Genomic DNA, 13502 nt, shown 5'->3' on the forward strand with positions numbered 1-13502 from the left:
GTTTCCATCTATTTGTGCTGGGGGTGGGGAGGGGAGTTAATCCAGGTTGACTGCCAAGCCCCTTTCACATGACCCTGGGACGTTGATGGCCTTCTGGCGTGACAAGGTGTTCTAGGCTCATCTTGTGCATTTCCTGCCCTTGATCTGGTTGCAGCTGTTTCTCTAAGGACCCCTGATGTTTAGAGACCACAGTTGGGTGCTAGAGCTGCTTGCTGTCCATTGTTTTTAGGCCTCTTCAGGGACAGAGTTGGGAAGGATGCGTTTCTGTAAAGGTAAAATCCGTCATGAGGTCATACAGATGGAACCAATTCAGGGCTGCAGGGCATTGACCTCATCTGTCTCTGTGCTCGTATCTGCTTTCAGCTGCATGGCAAGTCTTCGTAAACCACTACGTAGTTGTTCCTTTGGTGAATCCCACAGTACGCAGAACGATGCTATCACCATCATTCCCACAACGTAATGACTGAAGAGAGTTTGGTTGTTTAGAGTTCTTTTTGTCTTTAAGGCAGGGTGTGGACGTAAAACCCATCAGGGATGTACAGTCACTTTGCTGTGTCTTAAAGTCACTTGGAAGAGTTCCCCTCTGTCTGGTTATGCCACCACCCAGGTATGCAGTTCATTTATCTTATTTTACTTCTGATTTTTAGGGATGGCTTTATTTAATTTTGTATTTTTACTATGTAAACATTTACAAGGCTCCAAGTTAGGCAAGCTCCAGCAAGGTATACTCAGAGAGCTGGTATCCTGTCTCCTTCACTTATTCTCTTCTTCCCCCATAGGCAACCTCTATTTTTATGGTTTATCCTTTCATTTTTTAATAAAAAATACAAATAAATATGTAGATATTTACATCTCTTTCTCAGTGCCTCTTTTTTTTTTAATTAACAGTGTATTATGGTGATCCCTTTACAATATAATCCAAAGATATTTCTTATTTCATAGCTGCATGCTACTCTGTTGTGTGGAGTCACCATGGTTATCTCAATCAGGCCCCTATTGGTGGTCATGTGAGTTTTTTTCTAGTATTAACAGGGATTTTGTATGTGTGTGTGTGTTTTCCTGGTGCATCCATGGGAAAGCCTTCTGTAGGTGGGATTGTTGAGTCAAAGTACAAACGCATGTGAATTTTGCTAGGTATTGCCATATTCTTTTGATAGAAGTTGTATGTTTTCTGTTTTCCCCAGCAACATAGGACAATGCTATCCAAACTCCCATGTTGTTCCCAGTCCCATACATGAGAAATGGTATCAGTGTAGTTAGTTGCATTTCTCCTGTCATGAACAAGAGTAAACATTTTTAAAAATGATTTATTCATTTATTTGGGGGGGCATAGAGGGAGAGAGAATCTTATGCAGACTCCTCTTGGAGCCCAATTTGGGCTCAGTCTCACAACCCCGAGATCACGACCTGAGTGGAAAATGAGCCAGTACCTTACTATTTCAGTTATAAAGGCTTTATAGTGAAAACATTTTACTCCAGTATCACTTGTATGCTCTCTTATACTTTACTCGTATACAGATTCTGTATGCAGCATAGTAGTCACCAGCATTATTACATGGGACGCTCAGGCAATGAGGCATCTGCCTTTGGCTCGGATCATAATCCCAGGGTCCTGGGATGGAGCCCCCTGCCCAATGTTGCTCAGCCGGCAATCTGCTTCTCCCTCTGCACCTCTGCCTCCCCCTGTTCTTTCTCTCTCTCTCTCTCTCTCTCTCTCTCTCTCTCTCTCTCTCTCATTCTTTCAAATAAGTAAAATCTTTATAAAAATATAGAACTAAGTTCAAATAAATTATTGTCAGGAATGCAAATGTACCTTTAAACATATGAAAGCTCTATATTTTCATTCTGCTCCTGTTTCTCTCTGAAAATTATACACACTCAGTCCCATGTCATGAGAAACCACTCTTAGCTTTTTGCCTGAGCTTGAATTTTCCTATTCTCAGCAATACTTTGTTGAAATTTTCATAACGTGATGGAGTCTTGTGACTTTAAACTCTATCCTTTGATAATTACTTCTTGAGAAATGCAGATAATTCAGCTTTTCCTGACTCACACAGCCCCCTGGCCCTCTCCCCGGCTCCTAGTTCAGATAAGGAGACCTCTAATCTTTAAAGGGTGCCTGATTGAAAATAATGCTTTTTAAGGATGTACCATTTACATATTTATTACATTTGCACGTTGACAGCACTTTACTGGACAATATAGAAACAATAGTTTGTCACTTGCTCAGCAGACATATAATTAATTTGTGGGTGTTAATAACAGTTACCTCCTGTTCCTAAGTGGTTCTGCGGCCCCTTCTACTGCCTGCCCTGGGCCTATCAGCTGGCAGTTACTGCTCCGCTCTTTTATTCCAGTGTCATCTTCTGCTTTCTGGGTGTATAGAAGCCTTAGTTCTTGACCTCTGGTTTCTGCTTATTTTACTATGAGAACATTCATGTCAGGCCCTCTGCACTGTACACTTCCTGGCCCACATGCTACCCAGCCTTGAGTGGGGGAAATGCAGTCACCTGGATTTAATTCCAGGATGAGACTGGACAACATCTTACCATCCATGTCCCCATGAGAGTGAGCTATCCACTCTCACATGGTTACTTGACCCAAAGTGTCACAGCATCTTCTGCCTTAATGTGTGCTTGTCCTCCCAGGGCTTTACGATTGCCAACTGCCTGGGTGAGTGGCATGTAGGCACCTGTCCCCTCAGCTTCTTTTTAGCTGGCTGGCTCTAAACGCACAGGACATTTAGTGCTAACAGAATTTCCTCCAAAGCTAAGCCCTCATTCCACATTCTTGATACTTCTCAAAACTCTAGCCCTCGGTTTCTCTCCAGCAGTTCTTAATGCTGTCTGAATACTTTGGTGATGCAGTTGGCAGGCTAGTTCAGGTTGTGCTTATGTCCTCATCCTCTCTGTTACCGTAAAACACTGGAAATGCCACACCTGGGGCCTTCAGCCCCTTGCGCTGTCCAGCCGCCGGTATCGTTCCGTCTTGCCTTCCAGCTCTGAGTCATGTGGTTGGACTTTTCCGTGTTTTCTTTGAACTCCTGACTTCATACCTGCTTTGGAAAGAGACGGGAACAAAGGCCCTGCCAGCCTCAGGAGCAGTTCTCGGTTGCGCTTACAGACACCCTGTATTGTGCTGTGCCTTTGGTGTGCTACATGGAACAACCTGCCCCTTTCTGGAAGCATGCCACCACCACCCCACGAGAAAGCCCTGGAATGCCAGACTCCCCTCTCCTGGAAGTCTGTGACATCCATTTCTGGGAAGTGCAAACACTGCCTCTTGACCAGCGCTGCATCCTACTCCCTGTTCTGTGTTAGACTCCCTGAGGGGCTGTTAATCCTGAGGCTAACAGCTGTGTGGTGGCCCTTGATTTACCCCCTCTCTCACTCCCACTGAGTCAGCTGCCAGGCTCCCGGCTTCAACCCCCCCGGAAGTTCAACCCCCACCCCCCACCCCACCCCTGCTGCTCTGCTCCAGCCCTGGCCTGGCCAGGGCCTCCCCTTGTGTGGCCCCTGGCACACAGCCTCCACACTTGTGGCAGGCGGGCCTTCGGACACACCTGTGAGCTGTCACAGACACAGGCGGCACTCCTTAGCCTGACTAGAGGCCAGTGCTCCCTGTTCCAGCGCCAACTTGACTTTCTGACGGGTTTTGCCCTGTTCAGGGACACATGCCCTCCCCACTGCTGTGCCCTCCCTGGGCCCTCTTCCTTGTGCCAGCTGGAGGCTGATCACTCAGCTCTGTCTGGGCTTGACCTCCATCAGAGCTGCCATCAGCACTCCAACAGCATTTTACACCTTTCTGTGCCCTGGTCTTTATCTCTCAAGTGGTCATTATTTACGTATTTCCTTTAACCCCTTCACCACTCATGAACTGTTGAATCCTTGGTCTGTCTCTTGGTCATTAACTCCGAGCTCCACACAGCGAATGTTCACTGAACTGAAATCACTGCCCAGTGTGCTCATTTGTAGTAGTTCCTTTTGTCTGTACTCATTTAATAGGTGAGCTAGCTTTCTCTCCTGTTCGTGGTGCGTTCACCCAGGACCACATATTCTTTTAGTGTATTATACTCAGTTTTACACTGTTACTAAAAATATCACTGTGATCATCCTTGTACTTGCCAGCTGGCAAGTAGAATCAATTGAAGAGGGTAAGTTTATGTTCAGTTTTGGTAGATAATACCCAAATTATTCTTCAAAGAGTGTTTCCTTACGCGATACTGATATTTAGAATTATCGATCTATCATCTTTGGCCAATCATTGGATAAAAGTTGTGGTTTTTACTGGGCCTATTTTTTCATTTAAATTTATGCCCTTGGTTACTAATGAATATGAGAATCTTCAGGGATTTATTAGCTATTTGCACTTTGCCTTTTGTGCAAAAGGTATACTAATTTATAGCCCCTCTCTCTGTGTTGTTAGTCTTTTTCCTAATGATTTTTGGAGACTTTGAAGGGTCAATGAGAAATACTTATGATGAGAATGGTTTGTGTTAGGTAATTGTGACTCCTTAGGGGACATATGCGTGTGCACACACGCATATGAGCACGCACACACACACACACTCTCTGGGCTTATTGTTCTTTTCTTTTCTTTTTTTTTTTTTTTTGATTCAAGGTAGCTAACATATAGTATAGTATTGGTTTCAGGAGTAGAATTTAGTGATCGTCACTTGCATGTAACACCCACTGCTCATTCCAACAAGTGCCCTCCTTAATGTCCATTACCCATTTGGCCCATCCACTCCCCCCAGCTCACTTCGAGCAACCCTCAGATTGAGAGTTCCAGTTGTTTCTCACATGCTGAGAGCCCGTATGTGAAGTGTTAAGCAGGACCTAACAGTGTTCTGAGCACAGTGCTGTTCTTCAGGGGGGCTTGAGTGTGTTACATTAAGAGCAGGGCATGTACACGTGTGTGAGGTCCCTGTAATACCCAGTTTCAGAAACAGCCTGATTTAGAGGAAAAGAGCTCTATTTACAAATGATTGATTGCAGCATATTTCATCTTTATAACTACAGAAAATTTAGGCAGGTTGATGATTTCATGGGTTTAGGAATTTTGCTCATGATATAGTTGAGATACGTTCCCTTGTTTTAATCTTGAAGTTCTCTCCTTGTCTCTGTCTCCCCACTCCGCATTCTGCATCCTATGTGGTAAAAAAAAAAAAAAAAAAAAAAAAAAATTTATTGCAGTAATAGCTGATGGTTTGCAGGCAATAGCGTGCTGTTTTTAAAGGTGTTTCAAGTCAACTAGTTTGAAAACCAAGTTAAAATGGATTGACTTTGTGACTATCTTAATTTTGGTAAACCCCAGTATCTGTGGACTATATGTAGCTCATTGGGAAATGGCTAGTTTGGTACTTTATGCATGTGACAGATAAGCTGTCATTTGGTATGGATATTATTGACAAACACTCAACAGCAGTGTGTCTTGAAGGGCCAAACTGGTTCTATGCCTGCATTATAGAGTTCCCATGTCCAATATTAGACTTCAGTTCTGAGCAGGGACAGTTCCCGATAGGATGCTTTGTGAAGTGTCTGGCACATAGTAGGAGCTCAGTAAATGCTTGAGGGAATGTATTCAATATCCATTCAACAAGGAAGAGCCGTAAGTTAGAGACACTAACCAGTTGCAGGACTGGATATGAGAGACAGCTGGCAAAGCTGCTTCAGTTGTTTGGAAATCATTTTTTTCCCCACAGGTGAGGACATGTGCTTTATAAACCTTTGGGGGGGGGGTACATGTAAACCTTTTTTGTAAGCTCATTTATACTTGGAAGTAAATGAAAGGTACACATTCTGGGGGGGTGGGAATAGTTCTTTTCACAAAAAAATTAAGTCATGGAAGGTTCTCCACACCTGCAGCATAATAAATTATCTTTCCAATCTTGAAATATAAGGAAGAAGGGGGTGGTATTCTGTATCCAGACACATCTACAGTAAGGAAAAGTGCCATGGTCCTTTGGGGGCTCACCTAACGCTTCCTATTTTTGCAGGCATGTTTGCCACAGTTGCTGGCATATCTCAGCGAGCCCCCGTGCACTGGTCGGAGAATGTGATTGGGGCGGCCATTTGCTTTCCATACGTCATAGCGCTCGATGATGAGTTCATCACAGTGCACAGCATGTTGGATCAGCAGCAGAAGCAGACCCTGCCCTTTAAGGAAGGCCACATTCTACAGGACTTTGAAGGTACCTCTTTGACAAGAATCTTAATGAAACTTAGTTCTCAACCCTTTTGTGACGTTTCTTCAGTAAATGTTATTAAGGCCCCTTTCAGAGCTGGACCTCATGCTAAACTTAGAAGCTACATGGGTGATGGTGATACGGAGTCTGTGCTGCAGGGGCTCCAAGGTTAAAGGGGAAATAGACATTTGGACAGATAACTAGCAGTTTAGGAGCTTGATAGGCATGAAACAAGGCCAGTGAGGAGAGTGGGGGGCGGGAGGGGGGAATGTTTCCTGGAAATATTGCAGAGGGCTTCCTGAAGGAGATGGTATTGAGCCAAACCTTGAAGGATGAGTAGGAGTCAACCCAACAGATTTGGTGTGAAAGAACCTCAGGTAGAGAGAAAGGTACTTGCAGATTTGCACAAGAGGGAGCCCTGACACTAGGAGGGCCAGGCTGGTATGAGCTGAGGCTGCAAGAGACCAGGGCCTCCAGGAGTAACCTCCCCTTGTGTGCAGTGGTGAGCCAGGCAAGGGGTTTCTTTTACTTTCTTAAAGTTTATTACGAACATTTTCAAACGTACTGAAAAGTCGAAAGAAAAACAAAATGAAGCACCATATACCATTCACCTTGGCTCAGCACTTGTAAACATTTCACTGAGCCATTCAAAAGTAAGTAAAAGACATCATGACATTTAATCTGAAATACTGCAACATGCATCTCCTAAGAGTTAGAGTATTTTCCTATATAACCACAAAGCCCTTTCACCCCTTAGAAAATCAACTCTAATATCCTGTCCGTGTTCAGATTTCCCCAGTTGTCCCAAGAAGGTCTTTTATGCTATTTTCTTCCAACCGGGAATTGATCTAGATTTACACGTTGTATTTGCCATTTAAGGATTTTAGCTCACCAAACATCCCCCTTCCTGTTATAGATGCAAGGGATATAAACTTACTGAGACTCTTGGCCCCCACACTAAGCATGTCACATTCCAGTTGGGGTCCCAACACACATATCAGAAGCACATGTCTTGTAACAATATCATAGTGCCACAGACATTGAGTGGTAGAGGTGGGCACAGGGTCATGAGCACATAGAGACTGCCAACATAATACCCCCCTGCCCCCCAGGTGCAGGCAAGGAAGAGGGACACCAGTGCAGAGAAGGGACAGGATCTCATCTGAGTATGAAAAAAATTACTTCGCTTGTGATATAGAAGGCAGATAATGTGGACAAGAGAGCAGAATGGGAAGACCAAAAAGAAGATGTCCAGGCAAGGAGAGAAGAGGCCTGTTAGACCAGACAGAGGGCTGGAGTGAAACAATGGGTTCCCAGGAGAGAAGAGCAGAGGAGTGGGAAGGCTTGGCTGGCACTGAGTCATCTTTCAGACAGGAAGGAAAGATCATCCCATTGCTTCCTATGCACAGTAATAGTTTGCTTAAAGAATGTCTCCAGAGGGGAGCAGAACTCAAAGCTTTGTAGCAGGAGCGTCTTGGATTGCAGCTCCAGTTCTGTGGGCTATCGACACGGGGTCTCATAAGTAACATGAGGGTGATGGTGTTGGCCGCAGGTCAGGTGAACTCACAGGGCTACGGGGAAGTCAATAAAGTCAGGCCAAGACTTGGGTATTTGGATGGTAGGTGAGTATGAAATATCTAATGGTTCAGAATGTAGTATTATAATCTTAGGTTCCTATAAACTATCGTGGAAAGAAAAGGAAGTATATCATAATTCCCATAAATCATTTGCCATAATTGATCTGTACAACTTCTTTGGACTATATGTTATGTATCTACTCAACTGATTTTATTTTATTTTATTTTTTAAAGATTGTATTTATTTATTTTAGACGCAGAGCATGAGCAGGGGGAGAGGGAGAGGGAGGAGCAGGCTCCCTCCACTGAGGACAGAGCCTGACAGGATCCATCCGAGGACCCCTGGGATCGTGACCTGAGCCGAAGTCGGATGCTTAACTGACTGAGCTACCCAGGTGCCCCACTGCTCAACTGATTTTAAATTTATCAGCACTTTCAAACAAACAGCAAAAAAGCATATTTTGTACTTTGGAAATGTGATATTAGCATCCCACCCTTTTTCTGACAGTTGACAATATGGGAAGAAGAAAATAAAAGCATTGTAATTTATAATTTCTGTAGGAATTCTGTGTTGGGAGAACTACAACGAAATCAGCCATCAAGGGTGCCTGGGTGGCTCAGTCTAAGCGTGTGCCTTTTGCTCAAGTCATGATCTCAGGGTCCTAGGATTGAGCCCTGTGTCAGGCTCTGCTCAGCGAGGAGCCTGCTTCTCCCTTTCCCTCTGCCTCTGTGTTCTCTCTCTCTTTCTAAAATAAATAAATAAAATCTTAAAAAAAAAAAAAAGACAAATCAGTCATCAGATCGGATGACAATCCTATTTGGGGGAAACAGCGTGTGTCTGTGCAGTGTGTTCTCTTTCCAATATTGTTGAATTTTTTTCCCAGGAAGAGTGATTGTTGCTACAAGTAAAGGAGTTTACATCTTGGTACCATTGCCCCTGGAAAAGCAAATACAGGATCTTCTAGCAAGCCATAGAGTGGAAGAGGCTTTGGTTTTAGCAAAAGGAGCCCGGAGGAACATTCCAAAAGAAAAATTTCAGGTTTGTAATTAGTTGGTCACAGGAAACCGTGCCACCAAGCCACCAGCTACATGACATTCAGATTTCACTTAGGTACGTTGGCCCTTCTTGTGTGCCATGATCCTGCAGACTGCTTCTGTATCTGTGGTTTAACTTCCTCAAGCCCATCCCCATTACACAGATACGGAGGCAGGTTGCAGAGCAGCTGGAGAGCTGGACTGAGGCCTCACTGCCAGCTGAGGCCAGGTCAAACTGTGAAGCTCTGACTTGATACCAAGTGGTATTTCTAATCAACTCTCTTTTCACTGGGCCTTCAGAGAAGAGTCAGGAGCATAGTGCTCATAAACCTCAAGAGTAACATCAGCTTAATTTGTCTTCTAATTTAGAATTTGCATTTCTTGGGACAGGATTCAATGCTAAAAGTTTAGACGTTCAGTATCTACAGGAAAAGCTTTGTTAGCCATACTGGTAAATGATCTAATTCTGCAGGAATTCATCTAATTAATTTCCATAGGAGAAAACTTTTAATGCACTTGAGACACCAACTTTAATATAGTTGGAATGATAAATAAAATGGATCCAAGAATCATGGGTTATTCTTATGTCCATTGAAATCAGGTTCCCTAAAAATTACTGCTCAATTGGTTGTTAGGTTAGTTCACATTATTCTACGTATTTGAAAGTAATGAAACATTCTACTTCACTGATTATAGAAACCAATCATGAAAAGTTCTGTGACTTCGTCATGATCCCTCGATAGTGCCAATCAGCCAGATTGGCACCAGACTCAGTGACTGTTGTGCAATGAAGTAATGCCTTCTGACCTCAGCTGCTTTATGCTGCCAAATGAAAGAAGACCGGACGTGTAACTTACTGTTATAAGTGTGAAAGTGGGCATCTTTTTCTGTAATTTTTTTTTTATTTGAGTAGAGTTGAGACACCATGTTACATAAATCTCAGGTGCACGACATAGGGATTCAGCTTCTCTATATGTTATGCGGGGCTCACTACATGTGAAGAGGGCATCTTTTCTATATTTAAAGAATGATAAACTGTTCCTCCGGGGTCCTAGTTATTTAAAGTGGAACTGATCTATTAGCGTTCAGCAGGGGGCAGCAGAGGCAAAGGAAGAGCAGCAGCTCCTGTGGGTTCAGGAGCAGCGGTGAGCCACTTCCCCCTGCAGCCCTGAGGCTGTCCCAGAGGGGTGGCTGTGCCTTCCACAGGGTCTGAGGCCGCCCCACCCTGCTGGCTCCACCCCTGAGCTGCCTCCTGTGGACGTGTGGATGCCTTGGGGGGCCCCCTCCTTGCATGCTCACATACACGTGCACGCTTTAGATGCAGGAAATGTTCTTCCAGAAACATCCAGTGTTCCTTGTCTGATCTTTGCTCCCTTGCTTCTCCTTTTACTGAGTAGAGAAATGCAGTCAATATCGACTCATATTAGTTCTCATCTTGCTCAGATGTCACCTAAGTGTCATCCTATCTCAGGTATAGTTTTTTCTTTCTCACATGCTCCTGCCTTCTCCCACTTGTGACAAAATCATATATCCAGACCTGGAAATAGATCTTCAGAATGGTCTCGAATTTGGCCCTCATTTCCAGTGCCTGTTGCTTTTGCTGGTGTGCAGACGCATCTGTTTTGCCTGAGTTGTTACTTTAACAACCTGTGTGTGTGTGTGTGTGTGTGTGTGTGTGTGTGTGTATGTGTTCCATTCTCCGTGCCATTGTGGGAATGTTCTTTTTTCTGCATTCTAGTAGACTCGTTTGCTCAGAGTATCATGGCGGGTGCCTCATGCACACTCTTGAAGAGCTTTGTGGTCTGGCCCATGCCACTTCCATGACCCATGCTACGCCTCAAAGGGTGGAGGGCAAAGGAGTCGACAACTCTTGAGCCCTGAAACATGTAAGCGTTCTGTGAGGCACCTCAAGACATTTTTTAATCCTCAAAATAATTAAGAAGTAGCCAGCACCACTGTCCAAAGATGAGAAGGCAGGCCAGCTGAGATGGTTTCACATGGGGACACCTGTCCAGCTGCATCGTGCCAGCCCTGTGAAGTGGCACTTCACCCCATGTGTCTTGCCTGCCCGTTTGCAGAAGGCGCCGTGTGCTTTCACACACCTCTCTGTCCTCCCCCCTTGCCTGACTTGTTATTTACGCTGGCTTCCATTACTGGGGAATGCTTCTGTACTCGATGATACAGTACTTTGCTTATCCCTCTCCTCTGAGTCCTCCCCATCCCTCCAGGAAGAACCAATCCCTCCCCTGTGCTTTGTGTGTTAACACTTAATACATCTGTTTGCACTACATGGCTCAAGTTTTGGCCTCCTGAGTTCCTAGGTAGACTCTGCCCTCTTTCTGTCCTTTGGTAGCCTGGTCACACCTGGGGCCAAAATGCCACACAGTGGGTGATGGTAACCCACTCCTCTTCAAACACAGCTGGGATATAGTGGATTGCAGAGCAGAAGTTTTGTGTTAAAAACAGAACCATAAGGGAAGAGTAATATTGACAGAAAAGGTTTAGAGAGAACTTTTCCTGAACATGTCTGTGTTTTTGAGGATGAGATGTGACTCTTAGATGATGAAGCACGTTACTTATTTTAACCTGAGGGTGTTTGCCACCAAATGCTGGACTGTGGGCTTAGAGAAGCCAGAAAGGGAGAGGAATAGGGACAACTATCTAGTGGACAAGCTTGTCACTGTTTCATCAGTTTTGTTTCACTGACTTCTGGACTAGGGAGGGATTTATCAAGAAGTTTAATTCTGGGACCAGGATTAAAAGAATAATGCTCCTAGAGATCCCAAAGGGCCAGAGAGTTTAGATCTTTAAGAAAACTGGGCTTAAATTATCTTAAGGTTTAAGACATTGTAAAGAAAGCAGCAGTAAGGAGACCTCTTGTGTTACACACAAAGGCTTGTGTCAGAAAGTTCTCTTGGTTTGTGTTGAGTACTACGGACAGTTTTCGTATTTAAGCTTGAACTCCAATACCTGTATTTCTTTTTCTGTCTCATCTAAAACTAGTTGAGTATATATCTTTAAAAGTCAAGATGTCCCCTTTTAAGTGTAACCACAGTACGGTCTACTACAGTACTCCCCAAAGTCATTACAAAGTCCTTCAGAGAACAGAGTCCCAGCAGTGTTTGCATTCCCATTGTCCCGTAAGTGCCGTGTCTTGTTATTCTCTCTGTCCTTTGGGGAACTCCCAAGCGGGCTGTGAAGTCAGGGGACTGTGCTAGAGCCCCCACCCCCCATCCCCTCCCACCCCCCCTCCCGGAGCTAGCTCTGTGCAGGCCCGCCACTGCATCTCTCATGTATGTAGTTAGGGTCCTTTGTTTGCACTTTTGTCTTCTAGGGATTGCTTTTTGGAATTTAATTTTGTCTTACAGTTATGTAAAATATTTACAGAATTTAGAAGTCAAATCAACAAAACCGTTCATTCACAGAACGCTGTTCTCCCTTCACCTGTCCACCCCCACCTCCAGCACTCTTCCTTCCTCCTCATTCCCAGGTCTTCTTTTGGCATGAAGCTTGCAATTTCTGTTCTAATGGTTCCCCTAATAGTATTAACTTTATAAAAGTCCTTTGGTTTTTTCTTTTTCTTGCTGGGGAGAGCTCCTATTGTCTGTCGATTCCCCACTTTGAGCAGCATTTGGAATTAGCTGGTAAGCCCTTAGCACCTTTCCCTCCTAGCCCCCAGCATCTGTGTTCAAGTCACATTCCTTAATCCTCAGAGAGCACATTGTACTTCTGCATCTCTCTGTTGCCCCCTGTGTTTCGATGGTAATGATGTCTCTGCTGTTTGAATGCATCTCCTGCCTCCCTTGTATTTGTCTGTCTTTGTTCAGGGCAGATGTGTACTAAATGCTCACTGGCACATTTTATGCCGCTGACTCCAGTCCTCTGGCTTCCTGCAGCAGTCGATCCCCCATCAGGTATCCCAGCATGGGGGTTTGAGAACACTGTCCTTACACATTGATAACAGTTCATCCACAGCCTTTATGCCTGAAGACCACTGTGGTTGGCCCTAAAATCATTGACTCACACTCTTTCAATGAGAAACTTAAATAAGTTGCACCATTATTTTTTGCCATCAAGCATCGACAAAAATCAGATGACAATCTGAATTCCTCTCCCTTTCAGTGAGTTAGCCTTTTGTCTTAGATGCCCAAGGAGGTTTTCCTTGGTTTAAAGCTCCCTTTCTCATTGTTGCCACTTACTGGCAGATTGTTACTGGCGAAGGCCCCTTTCCCTCCCAGGCTTTCCAGTGGTTCCTGACAGAGGTTTGGAAACTCTGGCTTTCATGACCGTACAACCCCCTTGGCCTCTCTCCGCGGCTCCCCACAGTCTCATAATGTATATTGGCTTCCCATATAGTTGGTGCTGGTTTGTCCCCAACAGCTCGCACTTCTGGGTTTGTGGGATGCTGTCACTTGATGCTGTTGTCAGTGTTGTCGGTGAGTTTTTGGTTTTGTTATTCCAATAGTTTGTTTGACTTGTGGTAAAATACACATTAACATAAAATGTACCATCCTAACCATTCTTAAGTCTACAGTTTGGTGGCATTGAGCATGTTCACATTGTTGGTCAACCATCACTACCATGCATTTCTAGAACTTGTCATCTTGCAAAACTGAAACTTTGTCTTCATTAAGTGCCGACTGCCCCTCCTCCTCCCTGTGGCAATGTCATACTTTCTGTGGTCTATGATTTTGGCTGGTCCG

The 13502-nt window shown here is 44.4% G+C and overlaps 1 protein-coding gene across 1 annotated transcript in view; it reads left to right on the forward strand.

The window, feature by feature from the left end:
• TGFBRAP1 (transforming growth factor beta receptor associated protein 1) overlaps positions 1–13502 on the forward strand; it is a 62689-nt gene that overhangs the window by 26642 nt on the left and 22545 nt on the right. The window contains 2 exon segments of the mRNA XM_038550896.1: positions 5999–6193; positions 8649–8803. Of these exon segments, the coding sequence (XP_038406824.1) occupies positions 5999–6193; positions 8649–8803 (350 nt within the window).

This window comes from Canis lupus, chromosome 10, assembly GCF_011100685.1.
Source record: "Canis lupus familiaris isolate Mischka breed German Shepherd chromosome 10, alternate assembly UU_Cfam_GSD_1.0, whole genome shotgun sequence".
NCBI lineage: Eukaryota > Metazoa > Chordata > Mammalia > Carnivora > Canidae > Canis > Canis lupus.